At 42.2% G+C, this 18,979-nt stretch overlaps 1 protein-coding gene across 2 annotated transcripts; it reads left to right on the top strand.

Annotated features, from left to right (window-relative positions):
• Positions 1 to 10,809: 10,809 nt before the first annotated feature.
• LOC114295886 (S-type anion channel SLAH2) lies at positions 10,810 to 17,535 on the top strand. Of its 2 annotated transcripts, XM_028240180.2 has the most exons (6): positions 10,813 to 11,006; positions 11,080 to 11,278; positions 14,143 to 14,628; positions 15,247 to 16,017; positions 16,851 to 16,882; positions 16,969 to 17,535. In XM_028240180.2, exons 1-6 carry the CDS (start codon positions 10,966 to 10,968, stop codon positions 17,261 to 17,263), a joined length of 1,824 nt encoding a protein of 607 aa, XP_028095981.2. In that variant the 5' UTR covers positions 10,813 to 10,965; the 3' UTR covers positions 17,264 to 17,535. The 2 variants fall into 2 exon arrangements, with proteins under 2 accessions (XP_082738325.1, XP_028095981.2); XM_082882199.1 differs by lacking the exons at positions 16,851 to 16,882; positions 16,969 to 17,535 and adding an exon at positions 16,183 to 16,355 and having other exon boundaries at positions 10,810 to 11,006.
• Positions 17,536 to 18,979: the final 1,444 nt, after the last annotated feature.

The raw sequence follows: 18,979 nt of genomic DNA, 5'->3' as shown, positions 1-18,979 counted from the left end.
CCCTCCTTCTAGACACGGATTTGGCGAGATTGAGTGCCACTCCCTTCTCCCTGGAGATAGAAACAACGCCGCTCCCCGCGGGCTTTCACCAACCCAAGTTTACACTCTACGACGGGAAGACCGACCCATACATGCATGTAAGCCACTTCCGACAGGTCATGGCCGGACATAGGCGGAATGACGCTCTTATGTGCCTAATCTTCCTGTCGAGTTTGGGCGAGCTGGGCTTGAAATGGTTTAAGAGGCTGCCGGAGGGAAGTATCGAAGGGTGGCAGCAGTTGGCGGAAGCCTTTGTAACTCGTTTCAAGACAAACACTAAAACGCCAAAGGAGGTGGACCACCTTCTTAGTGCCAAAATGGAGTCGAGCGACACACTCAAAGCATACAACTCCAGATACTGGGAAACCTTCAATGAGATTTTAGATTGCCTGATCAACCTGGCAATCACTCAATATAAGCGCGGTCTCCCGGTCGGACATAGATTGCGGGACTCGCTTACTATGAGCCAGCCGACATCCATGGGCTAACTAATGCAGCTCATCAATGAGCACATCCAGGTAGAGGATGATGCGGCGGCTTCCACCACGAAGACAACTCCGGTGGCAACAGACAAGAGGTCGGTTGACAAGGTACACGCGGTCGGACAGGAGACTAACCGTCTAAATGATCGTGCCGAGGACTCTGAGCGAGGCTCAGATCGTCGAAACCGAGGAAGGGATTGTCGTAATGACCGAGATGACTACCCCCGCGATGACGTAGCTGATGCCAACAGAAGGTTGAAAGCTCGGACAGGCATCACCACGGTCTTCAAGATTCCTATCTATCTCATGCTTAGTGAAATCCGTGACGAGGATTACGTCCGGTTTCCTGCTAAGTTAGATGACGCACAAAAAGGTTTCAATCCGCGGTACCGCTGCACATATCACCGGGAACGAGGACACCGGACAGAGGACTGTTTGCCTTTGAAGCAACATTTGGAGGAGTTAGTCGTCGCCGGTCACTTGGATCTTTACATTGACGGGGGTGTTAAGGCCGCACATCCCACCCCGGCTGATCAGCATGGACCGGATGACTTGGAGACGCCCCCTCAGAGAGTGGTTAATGTGATCCACGGCATAGTGGAGCCGGCGCGTGTATGTGAGCTCCGAGGAATGATAAAAAAGGCGAAACACATGAGGGAAGTTCTATCAGTCCAGCCCGCGATCAAGAGGGGAAAGACCGAGGAAAAAGACGTGATTAGCTTCTCCACAAGGGACCTAGAGAGTATTCAGACGCCACATAACGATGCCTTAGTGGTCACACTCCGCGTCAAAGCATTTGATGTCAAGCGCATCTTGATCGACCAGGGAAGCTCGGTCGAGATCATGTACTACGATGCGTTTAAACAACTCAAACTCCGCGTTACTGACTTGGCTCCGGCAACGTCTCCACTAGTTGGCTTAAACTCATAACCGGAGTGGCCTTTAGGAAAGATAATTTTACCGGTCAAAGCCGGATCCGTGGTCAAGCAGGTGGTGTTCTGGGTATTGCAGGTGCCGTCTACGTACAATCTGATCCTCGGTAGGGAATGGCTTCATGCTATGCAGGCTGTGGCATCGACCTACCACTAGGTTATGAGATTCCCCTCGGCTATGGGGGAAATTGAGGAAGTTTGGGGCGATCAAGTCATGTCGAAACAATGCTTCGTGACAGTGAGCGGGAGCCGAGCTACCAAAGGTTTCGTCCAAATGATTGAAGGACCGAAAGACCGTGGAGTCCTTGAAGATGTGGGCGCCAAGCTGAGGACAAAGCAGTTGAGGAGTTGGTGGAAGTGCGGATTGACACTGAAAGCCCAAACAAGTTCTTCTTGCTCAGCTCAAGCATTACCGCCCAAGAAAGGACTGAGATGGTAGAATTCTTGATGGTAAATATCGAAGTCTTCGCCTGGTCGCCCTACGACATGCCCGGCATCGACCCGAGCTTTATTTGTCATCACCTCAATGTTTTTCCCGGTGCAAGGCCGGTCATTCAGAGAACCAGGAGATCGGCGCTGCATCACGCCGAGGTAGTTGCAGAGGAGGTAAAGAACTTGCTTGAAGCTCAGGCTATTCAAGAAGTGCACTACCCTTGGTAGATCTCAAACATGGTCGTAGTACCCAAGAAGAATGGGAAGTGGCAAGTTTGCGTCGACTACAAGACCGTTAACCGAGTATGCCCTAAAGATAGCTTTCCCCTGCCTAGAATAGACCTGTTGGTGGATCTAACGGCTGGACATAACAAACTTAGTTTCTTGGATGCCTACCGCGGCTATCACCAGATTGCCATGCATGGCCCCGACCGTGAGATCACCTCTTTCACTACTCTAAGGGGACTCTTCTACTACCGAGTCATGCCTTTTGGTTTGAAGAACGCCGGGGCAACTTTCCAAAGGATGGTGACCAAAATGTTTGCTCCTTTGCTAGGCTGGACGATGAAGGCTTATATCGACGACATGGTGGTTAAAAGCCGGCATCAATCAGACCACTTGTCCGACCTAGCCGAGATGTTCGTCATCCTCAAACAGCGCAAGCTATGCCTGAATGCGTCTAAATGTGCCTTTGGCGTGGGATCCGAAAAAATTTTGGGTTTCCTAGTCACAAATCGAGGCATCGAGACAGACCCCACACAGATCAGGGCTGTGCAGGAGTTGAAGTAGCCCCACTCGGCTAAAGACGTGCAACATCTGGCCGGGATGGCCGCCGCACTTAACCGATTCATAAGCCAGTCATCAGATCGCTTCCGCCCTTTCTTTCGAGCCTTGAAATCCAAGTTTTTGTGGGACGAGGAATGTGACCGGGCTTTGGCTGAACTCAAGGAGTATTTGTCTTCTGCACCACTATTGGTAACGCCCAAGACCGGCGAAGAACTCTACCTTTATCTAGCCGTGTCCCAGCATGCAGTTAGCGCAGTGCTTGTCTGGTCAAAGAGTATCCAGCATTTATCCATCTTCTACGTGAGCAGAACCTTGCTACCGGTAGAGTCAAGATACTTGCCGCTGGAAAAACTTGCCTTAGCATTGATGATGGCCTCCAGGAAATTGGCACACTATTTTCACACTCACACCATCATCGTTTTGACCGAGTTTTCTTTCAGAGCCTTGTTCGAACGGACGGACTTCTCCGGTCGCATTCTAAAGTGGGTAGTCGAGTTGGGACAATTTGACGTTAAGTTTCAACCCCGAACGGCCATAAAAGCTCAAGCATTGGCAGATTTTGTTGTCGAGTTCTTGCCTGGGATTCACCAAGTTTGCTCGGTAGACCTCACCACGGTAACCGAGGAGGCCAACGAAGATTCCACCGAAATTGTCTAACAAGGCGGTGTTGGCGACGCGGAACTTGCGCGCCCCGCTATAGAACCTCCAGCCGGCATGTCGCCGCAGCCCGGCAATGCGACAACTGACTTGGGCATAACAGACCAACCTGTTGGGTCCAGTGCCGCATCGCTGAAGGGGGAGGTAGTAGAACCGATCAGCATTGAACCTGAAGCCAAACAGCTGAGTGACCGTGATCCCATCGACCTTCAAGCCTCCCAGGACCCCTCAGAATGTTGGAAGCTCTTTGTTGGCGAAATGTGAAAACTTTTTGTAGATGGGGCCTCAAATCGTCACGGTGCCGGGCTAGGCATAGTCTTGGTCTCACCAGATGGTCTGACCATTGAGCATTCTATCACTCTCGGATTCCCTACATCAAACAACGAGGCCGAGTACGAGGCGCTATTGGCCGGACTTAAGAGCGCGCTCTGGGTGCGCGCGTCTGAGTTAATGGTCTACAGCGATTCCCAACTGGTTGTCAACCAAGTATCTGGGGTTAACGAAGCTAAGGATGATAGAATGGCAAAGTACCAAGCTCTGGTAAGGGACCACATCAAGCGATTCCAGGCGATCAGGGTCCAACAAATTGGACGGGAAGACAACGGCCGCGCGGATGAGCTAGCCGGTCTGGCTTCCATGGTCGACCGAACTTTTCCCAGTCCTCTCCTGATTGAGTTTCTTCCAAGGCCTAGTATAGAGGAACCGGAGCAGACAGAAGTACTCTGCACCGAGCTTGGCCCTTCTTGGATAGACCCTATCATCTTCTTCCTGAAAAAGCGGACAGCTCCTGCCGATAAAAAGGAAGCGCATAAAGTCCGGGTAAAGTCAGAGCGGTTTTGGCTCTCTCCATCTGGCATTTTATACAAGAAGTCTTTTACCGGTCCTTATCTAAAATGTGTACACCCAAACCGCGTGGAAGCTTTCCTGTACGAAATTCACGAAGGCATATGCAGCAGTCACATAGGGGGCAGATCTTTGGCCTACCGCGCTATCTCGCAGGGATATTGGTGGCTGTGCATGCAAGCAGACGCTCAGAAATATGTTCGCAAATGTGAGAAATGCCAGAAGTTCGCCCACCAAATTCACCAACCGGCCAGAAAACTCCTTCCCCTCACAAGCCCTTGGCCTTTTGCGATGTGTGGACTAGGCATAGTGGGACCGCTCCCAATGGCACCGGGCAACCGAAAATTCTTCATTGTCGCTACGGACTACTTCACCAAGTGGGTTGAAGCTGAGCCCCTAGCAACTATCAAGGAGAAAGACGTCAAACGGTTTGTCTGGCAAAATGTGGTAACGCGGTTTGGCGTCCCCAAGATTCTGATCTCTGATAATGGCACCCAATTCGACGGCCGCTTATTCAGAGGATTTTACGAAGAATTGAAGATTGAATTCTACAACTCCACCCCGGCTTATCCGCAGTCCAATGGCCAAGCCGAAACATCAAATAAGACCATTCTAGATGGGTTGAAGAAAAGACTTGAGAAGGCCAAAGGAAAATGGACCGAGGAACTCCCAAGTGTCCTTTGGGCATACCGGACGACCCCGAGGCGATCTACCGGGGAAACTCCTTTTGCCCTGGCATACGGCATGGAGGCTGTCATCCCATTGGAAATTGGTATGCCCATCATCCACAGTGAAAATTTTGAGCCCAAGCTGAATTCTGAAGCAGTCGCCCTGGAATTAGACCTTGCTGAAGGGTGCCGCGAAAAAGCTTTGATTCACATGGCTGCATACCAATAAGAATTGTCCAGGAAGTACAACAAAACCGCGCACCCTAGACCGTCTAAAGTTGGCGACTGGGTTTTAAGAAAAGTCATGGGCAACACCTTAGTGCCAGGTGAAGGCAAGCTAGGGGCAAACTGGGAAGGACCCTACAGGATAATCGGTCTGGCGGGCAAGGGGGCGTTCCATTTGGAAGATTTGGACGACAAAGACATACCCCGGCCATGGAATGCAGCCAACCTCAAACTGTACTATTTTTAGTCGTCATAGTTTTTATGTTATTCTTTTGAGCAATGACTTGTTTGCCATACATTTCAGAATGTAATACTCTTTTTGTCAATATAATAAAAGTGACTTACCTTTGTTGAAGCAATCTGTTGTTTTCGATGCTTATTTCGTGATTTTAACCGAGATGTTTTATTCCGGTGGATTGAGTTGATGACTTGCTCAACTGGATATTGAAATCGAGATGATTTATTCCGGTTGGTTGAGTTGATGATTTACTCAACTTTTAGATTCTAACCGAGATGATTTACTCCGGTTGGTTGAGTTGATGATTTACTCAAACTTTTAGATTTTAACCGAGATGTTCTAGTCCGGTTGGCTGAGTTGATGATATACTCAACTTTTTTAGATTCCAACCGAGATGTTTTATTCCGGTGAATTGAGTTGATGACTTGCTCAACTTGATATTGAAACCGAGATGTTTTACTCTGGTTGGTTGAGTTGATGATTTACTCAACTTTTAGATTCTAACCGAGATGTTCTAGTCCGGTTGGTCGAGTTGATGATATACTGAACTTTTAGATTCTAACCGAGATGTTCTAGTCCAGTTGGTCGAGTTGATGATATACTCAACTTTTAGATTCTAACCGAGATGTTCTAGTCCGATTGATTGAGTTAATGGCTCACTCAACTTTGATATTGAAACCGAGATGTTTTTACTCCGGTTGAATAAGTTGATGTTCTACTCAACTTCGAGATTTCAACCGAGATGTTTTACTCCGGTTGAAAAAGTTGATGTTTTACAACTTTGTGATTGTAACTTTGTAATTGCAACCGAGATGTTTTATTCCGGTTGAATAAGTTGGTAATTTGGTCAAGGGCGAGTCGATGGTTTATCTAGCCAAGGTCGTTTGCCCGGCTGAAGTTGTTTAGCTTAAACACAGTGCAAACACTTGACGAAAATAGAACTTTTCATTGATGAGGAATAGCATTACAAAAGGTGGGGCACTAGCCCGATTACATTTTCAAACAAAAAAGAAAGAAGACAGACAACTAAACTAAGGGGGAAAGGTCTGTGAATTCATCCCCGGTCGCGGTCGCCTCCAGGTCGACCGTGGTTATGGTCTTCTGGACACCGGTCTGCTTCTGGCCGGCCTGCTTTGGGCGGTTGTCACCCTCGGCATTTCCTCGGCATCTTCTGCTTCTTTTTCCTCGGCCTCAGCCTGCAACGCGCTGCAGATGTCGTTGGCATATGGCACAAGGTACGTCGGCAGGAAGGCAACTGGGGGAGAGGCAAACACGTTGGTCCCAGATCCTTGACCGAGCTGTTCACAAGCAGCCTTCCAGTCCGCCTTGAAGAAGATGTCTTGGGTGGCATGGACTTGCTTTGTGTAGTTCTCCTCAGCCTCCTTGAAATCGGCGTTGTTGGCATCCTCCAGCTCCTCCTTCCTTGACTACTTTAACGCCTCCAGCTCGATCCAGATGGAGTCCTTTTCTTGCTCGGCGACACCAAGCTGGCCGAGCAACCTGGAGTTGTCAGAATTCGCTATCTCCAACGAAGCCTTGGATCGTCCGAGCTCAGCTTGAAGGTGTTCAATCTGGCTGGCAGCGTCGGTTGCCTTCTGCCAGAGTCGGTGGATCCTCTCCAGCACCAAATGTTGTTTCTGGATGGCCTGCAAGAAGAAAACTTTATCAGAGGAAGAAAACCGAGCAAACACTTGGAAACATTTGACCAAAGTACGCAGAGTCCTTACCCGGGTCATGGACTTGACCGAGGACTTTACCAGCCGGGTGTCCGGTACGTGGTCGCTGCCTACCACGTCGCTCGGTAATAGCAAGGCTTTGGTTAGGTCAAAGATGAGTAGATGCTCCTTGTCACCTTTGACCGAGGCAGTCGTCGGGATCTCTTTACCCCGGTGCTTGAGCTATAGCTTCCATGGCGATGTTGGGTTAGTTGTCACCGCTGGTTGCTCGGTGTTCAACTCCGCAACTAGCTCGGTAGAGGGGTCGGTACGTGGCCTTTTTCCAGCCCGGCGGCTTTCTTTGCTTGCCTGCCGGACGGCAGGAGATGCCAGTGCAACTACGGTCCCGCTCGATTGACTGGCAACGGCTGTGCAAGGTGGGATGATCGGTAGCTCGATGGAGGTAGCAGTGAGGAGGTTTTTGATGCGACTTCTTTTGGCCATCTCTTCTGCCTTGGTCAACCGGATAAGTGGCACGTCCGGCAATGTGGGATCAGAAGGGGGAGATGGTGCACGAAGGAAGTCTGTAACCTTACTCCGGCATGGAGCTGAGTACCTGTAAGTTGGCACGTAACCGAGGAGTTCGTGGCAATCTTGGTTGCGGTAGCAAAGCACGGTTCTGATGGATGCTTCGTTGGGATAACGATAGTTAGCTTGCAAAGCTTCGATCGCTGCAAAGAGGAAAGGAACAAAGCACATTAGTACAAAATGGTCAAAGAAAGTAATCTAACCGAGCAGTAAGCGCGGCTTACATGTTTCGCCGAAATTCTTGCTGATAAACCAGCCCGACACGTCAGCTGTCTCGTAATTACTGGATACCCAGAAAAAATCGTCGTCATGTAAGTCCTTGTCTGGGGTACCGGTCACTATTTTCTCCTTGCCCGGTCTGATCTTTAAGTAATAGGCAAGACCATCGCTTGTATGCCCGAGGGTATACTGGCGAAGTATCTCGGCTATTCCTAAGTTGGTTCCTAGCCGGTTGTTCAGCTCGTGGATCCCGTTAATTATGCGGTAGGTGTTGGTTGAGACCTGGGTTGGAGCTAGCCCGGTGAGCCACAATAATTCGCAGATCAACGGGTTAACCGGGAAGTGGAGGCCACCTTCTATGATAGAAAGCACGGTGAAGGGGCACTGGTCTAATCTGCCCCACGGGGTCATGTCCTCGGCACCGAGCTCTAGGTGAACGTCGTTTGGGATACTATATTCTTCCCGGAATGCGGCTAAAGCGACCGGCGTGTCGACCAGGAAGCGGTAGTGCCCCATGTGTGGCCGCCTGGTTTTAGCGCGGCTGAGGTGGTTTGGCACAAACTCTGGTTTGGTGGCTGCTCGGTCTTTGAGAGCCTCGGTGTTGGTGTGTGGTCCCCTTGGACTCTGCAGGAAAAGGAGAGTAAGTGTAAGCGGGAGAGTGGTCGCGCAAAACGAGCTTGACTTTAGCTCGGTCAGGTAGAGTACCAGACCACCTCGGTCACGAAGGTGAACATAGGAGCTCGGCCGCTCAAGCGGACCAGATGTTAGCCCGGTCGAGCGTTCAAGTCCTCTGCCTACCTCGGTTTCTACAGGGGTTTTTGCAAACTTGCAATTTGCTCGGTTTAGGTGTTTTTTGGGATCAAACGAAGACCTGGAGCCCGACCCGCTCCAGATCTTCTTGTGTTCATCACTGGAATTGAAGAACAGCGAAAAAAACAGGGGCAGAAAAGGGTCTTTGGGGGGGTATATCCTAAAACCTATGGACTGTATGCCCTAGAATGTGAAATACCAAATAAAAAAGAGAGTAACAAAGAGGATTCGAAGAACTTACCAGTTTGGAGGCAGAGGCTACCTCTTCAAGCACGAACGAAGAAGAAGAACAAGAATGGAGGTCAAGCACTTTAGCTCAAAGACGTCTGGAATGAAGGAGAGTCAGTAAGAACAAAGTGAAGGGAGGGTTGGCATGTTTATAGGAGTGAAAAGGCCGCCCAAATTTGAATATGAAGGGACAGTTGGGTTGGCTGCTCGAGGGCCAATAAATGATTGACGCGTGTCCCAATCGACGGCGGCGTCAGAATTGAAGAGACAGGAAGGCGAGTCGAGGCGTCAGCCGAGCAAACTGATAAACCGAGATCAGGATTTAGCGTGATTGAGGCTTTGCAAGTTAAGGACCGAGGAAGAATCTACCTCGGTCGGATCATGTAATCCCAGTCACGCTTTTGCGGACAGAATTAAGGGGCAATTGAGAGGGAGATTTATAGTCTGGCTTTGGGCCGTGGAAGAAGCCGGATAGGATGGGGCTGAGCAAGTTTGGGCTTACCCGGGGCTGATCTCGCTCAGTCGTGGCCAGGGCCTGAGGACGGTCTCATGTTTTGGACCGAGCTTCCCCAGATTGGAACTTGCTCGGTCGATGCCCATCCCCGAGGTCCACCTTTGCCGAGACAGGCTTCTGCTACCCAGGTTTTGTGCAAGCACGATTAGCTCGGTTATGCCGGAATGCTACCGAGCTCAGCTGTATGGAGTTCAACGAATGGAGCACTCGGGTACGCTGCGCAGCGCGGTCGTGAAAGGCCGAGGTGGTTCCGCCGGTCTGCCGAGCTTCGCTAGCATAGCCTGACGATTTGGTTAGGTGGTGATTGCAGGATTTGTGCTGATAGATGGGAGAGCAGCACCACGTGTCAAGAGACTAATGGGAGCAGATCTGGGCGCAGAAAGTATATAAGTGAGTCTGCGTCCCCCATGCTAGGGATGGAACATAATTTGGTGAGAACGACCTAAACATTCAACTCTCTCCTCTCTCTCTAGATCCCTGAGTGTGTGCTAACTTGACCGTCGGAGGGGTTTTCCGGCCACACACCGCCGGGTAGCTCACTGCCGTTGTGTTCGCAAGTCGATCGGACAGACAAGGAGCTTGGTGGAAAGGAGTACAGACTCTGCGGAATATTTGCTCCCCGTACACAAACATATGGAAATGATGAGTTTTTTTTTTTTTTTTGAAAATAAACTGTTTTTTGATTTTTTTTTTTATTATATAAATACTAAAACTGGTTTGGCAAAAGAAACACCAAACTAGCTTGAAAACAATATGGAAATGATGAGGTTTTTTTTTTATTTTTTATTTTTAATTTCATTTTATTTCACCAAACTAGTTTTTAGTTTTTTCAAAAAAAATTCACAAAATAGATTTGAGAACTAAACCAATCTTTCACTTAATAAAAAATTACCAATGATTCAAATACATGAAGTGCTATTGAGTAAAAAAAATCAGTGGTTTTGACTTGATAATGAGATGTAGTTTTCTGTTTGGTTTAGTTTTCAAAATGTGTTTTGAAATTTTTTTGAACATAATAAAAATTACTTTGGCAAAAGAAACACTAAACTAGTTTGAAAATGATATGAAATTGTTGAATTTTTTTTTGAAATTTTCATTTTATTTCACCAAATTAGTTTTTAGTTTTTTTTTTAAAATTTTTTCACAAAATAGATTTGGAAACTAAACCAAACTGAGAATTTTCACTTAAGAACAAATTACCAATGATTCAAATACATGAAGTTCTATGGAGTAAAAGATCAGTTGTTTTGATTTGATAATGAGATTTTAGAGCTAGATATCACATTTCAAAATTAGATAAGGCATGGTAACTATATGTGAGGATATATCTATTACCTGTCTCTTTGTATGTGCTATTGCTCTCGTCAATTTGGCATGGTATGCAAATATCTGGTTATGTTTTTTTTTTTTTTTTGGTGTTTTTTTTTTTTGTCTTGTCTCCATATGACAAAAATGAATTATGCTTTGCCATATCTAGGCACACAACTTATTTCATTGGTGCAATGATCTCTGCTTCTTTAAGTTGTCCCAAAACAGTTAAAAAGATCTTATTGATTCATTTCATTCCAGTTGCTTCAACATATCTGCTCTGTTTGTCTGCTTTTTCTAGAAATGTTATTTTTCTACATATGTAATGTCATGTGAATTTGATGATCGAGTTATGCCACTTTTCTAGAGAATTTAACTTCTGGTCTGAAGATTTTTCAATCTTTATCTCATCGCATCTAAGTTGCAAGAGCCCTGTATAATTCAACTATTTACAGCTGTAGGTATAGTTGCTTCATCATGGAAAGCAGTGGAGATATGGCTTTGTCAAAGCAGGATTCTCCTGAAGTACTTCCACCGCTCATCAAATTTATTACTGCAAATGAAGTGGCTGGCTTTGATAGTGTTGAAGAGCTAAAACATGTGGATAATCAGTTCCAAGAAAATGCCTTTCATTCTTTCAGTCCCTCAGCTACAGTAAGTTTTTAAATATTGCGCTGTACGCAGAGGGAATGTACTCATTGTTCAGATTTTGAATTGTCTTGATAGGTCTAGCATACACATAGACAAGCTTTCATAATATGAACTTCATTTGTGTGATGTATTTGTAATGATTTGTGGTCTTTTGAAGGATATATTTGTTGGGTATACCTCCTTATTGGAGTGTGGGACCCAATTAGTTTGTTAAAGAGTTTCAATTTGACTTGATTTAGGTATAATATATTTTTATATATTATATTTGAGGAGACCCAATCCAATTTGATAACAATTAGGGCTTGTTTTTAAAACCCAAGATTCAATATATAGATATATATATATATATTGTTTGTTTTAAAAGGAGGTAGGACGGCTGCCATTCTTGATATTTTTGCCAAAAAGGTAGCATCCAGCAGCATGATCATGGTTCTAAGCATGGTTCTGTGGTTGTGATTCGGTGGTGACGTGGGTTCGGCAGTTTTTGGTGAAGTTGATTTGGATTGTTATTTTGGGTCTTCTTCAACTCTGGTTCAGAAGATTTTTGTTCATCTATTTGGTGAGGTCTTTCCTCTTTGTTTACTTGTGATTATTTGGAATTCACCTAAGGGTGGTTTTGTGAGACCATTAGTGTCTCGTTTGTAATCGTTTGGAACTTATTTGGTTGATAGTGGAATCGGATTTCGATCCCGTGGACGTACCTCACATTGAGGGAACCACGTAAAAATTCTTGTGTTGCTTTTGATTTAATTTTTCCGCATTAGTTTTTATTCCCATTGATTGATTTACTTGTGGGGAATCACGGATTTTTCCTAACAATATTGTGTTGGGTTGAATTGGAACCAAGCTACCTGAGCTTGCTCTGGTGCATTCATGAGTCAAGATGGAGATAGTTCATGACAAGGCCTGGTCCTTCTGTTATGCTCATAACTTACATTTGTTTCAGCACAGTTATGTGCCTTAGCTTGGTTTAGCATTGAAGTGATGGCATAGCATGTCATGATGAACAATTAGACGCAATATGATTAGCTAAATATTTACTTACCACCACTTACCATAAACTTCTAGAACATTTGTTTTATTATAAATGATGTAGAGGGTGAAATTAAATGTCTAATGCTGTCTTCATAGATATAAGTTGTGGTAATACTATCAGCTTTGTGAGTAAGACTTTGGAATCTTGGGCTTCATACTGCATGAACTGAACTAGGAAGCATCAATCTTCAAGATCTTCTGTTACAATTGAAATGAATCTTGTAACGTATTTCTATGATGTGCACCCCTAAAAAATGGCACATTATATGAAAGTTGACAATTTTTTTTTGTGGTGAAAATTACGAATGTTTGTGGTGTGTTATGCCAAAGAACAGCAAATTTATGGTGTGCACTCTAAAGTGAAAATTATTTACAAATGTTTGTGGTGTGTTATGCCAAAGAACGGAAAATTTATGGTGTGCACCCTAAAGTGAAAATTATACTTTTTGTGGTGAGCAAAAATTTATGCCATTTTATGGTTTATGTTATCTTCCCTCTCCTTGCCCCTCCTCCACATAAGAGGCATCGGCTTCTTTAATTTAGAAGAAAAAAAACATAAGAAGGATTTTTAGTGTAGTATTATTCCCAACTAAGGTACAGCATGTACTTATTTATAGGGGTGAGCATGGTCCGGATTGGACCGGATTGTGATAAAACCAGGACCAATCCGTTATCTACGGTTCCTGAAAAATTGGAACCAATCCGATCCGTTTAAATCTTGGAACCAATCCGAACCAATCCATTTCAACACGGATTGGATCGGTTTAGGACCACGGATTCACATAATTAAATAACAAAAAATATATATATATATAATACTTTAATTTTATAAAAATATAAACATAGCGCTATATTAGTTCTACAATAGCAACATGTTTTTTTATAATAGCGACATAATATTCTAGAATTTAAACAATCATAAAAAAACTAGTTTCATCATAAGTCTTTAGACCATTACAAATTAAAACTAAAAACTAAAAAACAAAAGTAATAAAAGAAGATATTATACGAGGTTTAGGTTTGAGTATAGATTTTATATAGAATAAGAGAAGATACTATGGGGGAGGATGTATAATAAAAATAAAGACTATTTGTATACGGTCCGGATCGGTTCCAATCCGGAACCGTGAGGTTCAATCCGGAACCAATCCGTGGACTACGGATTTTTAATTCTTCAATCCGGAACCGAACCACGGATTCGAAAAACCAATCCAAACCTATCGGATTGGACTGGACTGGATCGGATTACGGATTTTACGGATTTCTTACTCAGCCCTACTTATTTACATTTCCAGTTGGGACAGTGGTGGAGGTTGCTGTAATGAGATTCAACCCAGTCAAATCTCAAAAGACGAGGAAAGGGGGTGTTTAAGCAATACTTCAAATGTGAATATTTCTAGAGATAGTGAAGTTTCAAACAAATTAGTTAAATTGGAAAATTTGTACAAGGAAATTCTAATGCAGATTCTAATAGTTATTTGAATTTGCCCTAGCAACATCTCTGTGGTTAATCTAATTCATTTCTTGTGGACAAAAGGATGATAAAAAAAAATAAAAATAAAAATAAATAAATAAACAACAGAAAAAAAAAAAAATGAACTAAAGCATTTCAGGTGATGCATTTAATTTTACAGTCCAATCCTTTTTTTTCGCTGGTGAAAAATCTGTTTGCCAGCATGTATCTGCTCTGGTTGCTTGTTGGCAATATATATAGTTGTGTATTGTGTTTTTGTTATTTGCATAATTGGAAAACCTTTTACTTGTTCTGATACCAACTCTAGAATGTGGATTTTTTTTACTTGTAACAATACTTTCTTGAATTGCTACACTAGGGAACCGAAACAGCTGCTGTCCAAAGCCAGAGTGATAATTCTGTTTGTATCAGCATGCCCTCTTCCCCTATGGAAGTTCACTTACAGAGCACTAAACGAGTTCTATTCAGAGATCATGATGGAATGATTATCAACAATGATATTGAAATTTCTTCTGCTACACCAACTGCTAGCATTAAACAGGAATATTTTCATTCTCAGACAATACCCGCAGGTACTGCATTTGATGAGGATGTTGCAAGTGTAAACTTTCCCAACCGCCCAGAGGTTCCACCCAAGAATCCAAGGATTGATACGCTGAAGGACAAAAGGTTTAATTCTTTCAAAACCTGGTCTGGCAAGCTTGAGAGGGAGTTATCACATTTACGACGAAAGCCACAGGAAACTGGGACAGAGACAAATACTCTGCAGAATGTAGAGGTGGTGACTTTACCTGTGGGCCGATACTTTGATGCTTTGGAAGGACCAGAATTAGATACCCTCAGGGTATGTGTTTCCTGCCCCTACCCCTTTTCTGGAAGTAAGGCCATGTGTCTTGTTTAAATATTTTTCGTTTCAAACTTTTTTAATTCAAAATATCCTGCAATTTTCACAGATATAAAGTTCTAGTCATCTGATGATAAATTGATATTTGATTAAACAATACATTTTAAACATGTCTATCCATCCACATCCAAGTGTTCATTGTATAGCAAAATTCTTTTTATTTGTTTCTCCACCAGACTTTACTTTCTCCAGAGAATATTAGATACCACGTTGTGTATATCATGCATGTACGTGCTTCCATTTTAACATATAATTTTCAGGTTTGCCAATAGATCATGGTAAATGAAGCAAGTTTAACAAAAGTATTCTAATGTGTTGGTGCCTTTGTGATGATTTATCATAGGACCACCAGTCATTGCATGATGATGATGGAAGCTCTTTTATCAAATATAAGTAAAGGAATTAAAATACTAGAAAAATAATGAACATTGTGTTAACTTTTTGAATTCCATTATGTTGTGTCTAATATTGTTGAATTTTGAAATGTTTGTTATTTTCCCTTCTTATCATTAGATATGTTCCTGTTATTTCAAATAAGTATTAATTTTCTTTTAACAGGCTTCGGAGGAAATACTGCTTCCAGAAGACAAGCAATGGCCATTTCTTCTACGCTTTCCTATCTCTTCATTTGCTATTTGCCTCGGGGTTAGCAGCCAAGCCATTCTGTGGAAAACCTTAGCCACTTCGGCTTCCACAAAATTCCTCCATATTAGCCTTGACGTAAACTTCATGCTGTGGTGCATATCTGTTGCTCTTGTAGCCATTGTCTCTTTCATCTACCTCCTCAAAGTCATATTCTACTTTGAAGCGGTTCGTCGTGAGTACTATCACCCAATTCGTATTAACTTCTTCTTTGCCCCATGGCTATCTTTCTTGTTCTTAGCTCTAGGAGTTCCACCATCTATTGCTCAAAAATTACATCCAGCTCTCTGGTATGTTCTCATGACACCAATATTTTGTCTAGAGATTAAAATTTATGGACAGTGGATGTCAGGAGGACAAAGGAGGCTTTCAAAAGTGGCCAATCCTTCAAATCATCTCTCGATTGTTGGGAATTTTGTGGGGGCATTATTGGGTGCATCAATGGGGCTAAAAGAAGGACCGATGTTCTTCTTTGCTGTTGGATTGGCTCACTATACAGTCTTATTTGTAACACTCTATCAGAGACTTCCAACAAATGAGACACTCCCGAAGGAGCTCCATCCGGTTTTCTTTCTGTTCGTTGCTGCGCCTAGTGTTGCTTGTGTGGCATGGGCGACGATTCAAGGCTCCTTTGACTATGGGTCACGGATTGCTTACTTTATTGCCTTGTTCCTTTATTTCTCACTGGTTAGTTTTCCTGCAACTTAGTAGCATGAATGAGCATCTATTGACATTGTCATTCTCAATCTCTGCTAGGCACAATAGGGTCCCTTCTGAGGGATAGCATTATTTGGAGTAGTGATTGAAATGTTGACAGCATAAATGGTTTTGGCTTGACTGATTTTATTACAGTGATGAAGCATTATCTAGCTTGGAGTTGAGACATTCTTTGCAAGGCTCTCTCTCTCTCTCTCTGAAGCTACCATAATCTGTGAAAGAAAGCATGTTAGCTTCACCTTATTTGGTTTCGAATAATCTGTTTTCTGTTTTGTTTTTTTTCCCCAAAAAAACTAAAACTAGTTTGGTCATAATTTTCATATGGTCTTCTCTTTTTTGGGCAAAGATAAACTTTGAAATTTAAAAAAAATAATACTAATAATAATTGTGTTTATTTTTGTCCAACTAGTCTTTATTCCCTCCCCTCCAAAAAAAAAAAAAAAAAAAAAAGCCACGGCAGATTCTGAATATGAATTTAAACAAAGTAGAGTCCGCAACTGGTGTTGCGTCATGCAATGAGAGAATTTGGAGCTTGTTGTCCGAATAAATACATGGGGATGACATTTATTGTTCACTGGGGATGCAAGAAATTGTGCAAAACTAGAACCAATTGACCCGGCCTGACCTTAGGATCGTTTGGTTTGGAAACTTGGAACCCTAGTCAAACATTCAATCAAGAAAGTAGAACCTGTGTTAGTTTCACACAGTGGAGCTATGCCAATGTCATGTCTCTTTTTTGGAAAATTTCATTTTGTAACAGTTATATCACTAATGTGTCTGCTTCATTTCTCTGTGTTCTACAGACCGTTCGACTCAATTTTTTTCGAGGGTTCAGGTATAGTATTACTTGTATCTTTGATCACTTATCATCCATCCCTCATTTGGTTTGATTTTCAAAGGTTCATTTATCGGCATACGTAGGTTCTCCTTGGCTTGGTGGGCCTACACTTTCCCAATGACCGGAGCTGCCATTGCAACCATCAAGTACTCAAATGAGGTTCCAAACAAAGCAACAAAATCTCTATCGGTCGCACTCTGTGCCATTGCCACGGTCACCGTGACATCCCTGCTTGTAACTACCATTCTCCATGCCTTTGTGCTTGTCGACCTTTTCCCAAAAGACATTGCTGTTGCAATTAGTGACAAGAAGCCCAAAACAACCCAAAAGTGGTTTCATAGGAGGAAGGGAAGCTCAGAGAAAGATGTTGAAAATTAGCTTAAATTTGCAGACATGGATAGCAAGGATGTTGAGACTTCTCCCACATGGTAAGAATGTAATTGTCACTCTGAAGTTATATCACTCAGACAAGAATGAGGAACATTCTGATACCTAGGAAAAATAAATAAAAAATAAAAAAAGATGATTGTTGTGGTTTTGTAAAATTGATGTATAGAGAGAAATTAAGGTTTGTGTTGCAAGAAAAGGGTAATGTACCACCAGTTTTTGAGTTGTAAATCACAAGTGTATGTAATTGCTTCTTTTTTTCCCTTTTTTTTTTTCTCCCCTAAAAAATCATATTTCTTTGAAGATATCTATCTCTTTAATTTTTGGGAAAATTGCAACCAAAAAAAAAAAAAAAAAAAACTAGGGTTCGACCTTGTAACAAAATACATTCTAAATTTTTTATTTTTAATCTAAATCATCAACATATTTTCATTAAGTAAAATCAACAAAAATAATAATATTTTTGTCATTAAAACCAATATAGGTATAAAATGTCTAAAATGTTATTTTTTTTATTGAGTTTAATGATTAAAATATTATTTTTTTTGTCTATTTTACCTAATAAAAATAGACAAATGGATTAGATTGAAAAAAAAATTCAAAATTTGAGATTTAAATTGAAAAAATTAAAAACTTAAAATTTATTTTACTATAAGATTCAAACCCTAGAATTTTTATTTTTTTTTGTAATTTCCTCCTCTCTTTTTTTTTTTTTTTGTGTGTGTGTTGAAGATATACAGTGTAATGCATTAACAATAACCTATAATATCTCTATTAGCAACCTACTACTAAAACTTTCATATAGATTCTGGTACTATTATTTCTGATTTTTCACTTTCATTTTTTCCTTTTGTTCACACCCTATAATTGACATCTAACATCTTTGTATTTTTATCAAAATTCCTCCTATTGCCTCTTAATTTTCAATTGTGACAGTCAATCACTTATATTTTAGAGATATTTTCAATTGTGTCAATCAACCACTTATATTTTAGAGATAATTACAATTTATTGGTGTTTCCAAAAATTATTTATAAATACAAGAAAAAGTTTAAAATTTTAATTATTAATGATCATAAAATTTATCATTAATATGTATTTTTTTTTACACTGAATAATAATTTCTCCTATATTTTCAGTAAGTTATAATATCACATTTTCATTAATTCATTAACGTAATAAAGCAAGAGTGTGCTTTTTATTTCCTCCAATTAGGGTTCATTAACAAAATTGTACAGGGTTTGTCTGGACTAGGGCTACAAACGAATCAAGCTGAACCGAACTTTGTTGAGCTCGAGTTCGACTCATTTACTTATCGATCTCGTTTATTGAGTTTGAGTTTAGCTCGATAAGAAACTGGGCTTAAGCTCGGCTCAGCTTGTTTTGTTAACATTAATGAAACTCAAACTCGGTTCGACTCGGCTCGATAATTTTTTTAAAAAATATTATTTATATTATTTAATATATAAATAATGTATTTATACTATTATCTATATATATTTATATAATTTAAATAAAAATAAACGAGCCGAACTTGTTTTTGAATAGTTCGATTCATTTGCAGCCTTAGACTGGACACAAGGGTGGACAAATTTCAAGTTGGGGCTAGGCCTAAGTTAAGAAATACAAAAAAAAAAAAAAAAAAAAAAAAATCGCGTCTAGGACCGGCCTTAAAATGGTAATACAATTCCAAGCCTGTCCGACAAA

This window comes from Camellia sinensis, chromosome 8, assembly GCF_055761805.1.
Source record: "Camellia sinensis isolate YWXY chromosome 8, ASM5576180v1, whole genome shotgun sequence".
Taxonomy (NCBI): domain Eukaryota; kingdom Viridiplantae; phylum Streptophyta; class Magnoliopsida; order Ericales; family Theaceae; genus Camellia; species Camellia sinensis.
The sequence above is the reverse complement of the archived record's forward strand: the minus strand, read 5'-3'. Positions and strand labels throughout refer to the sequence as shown.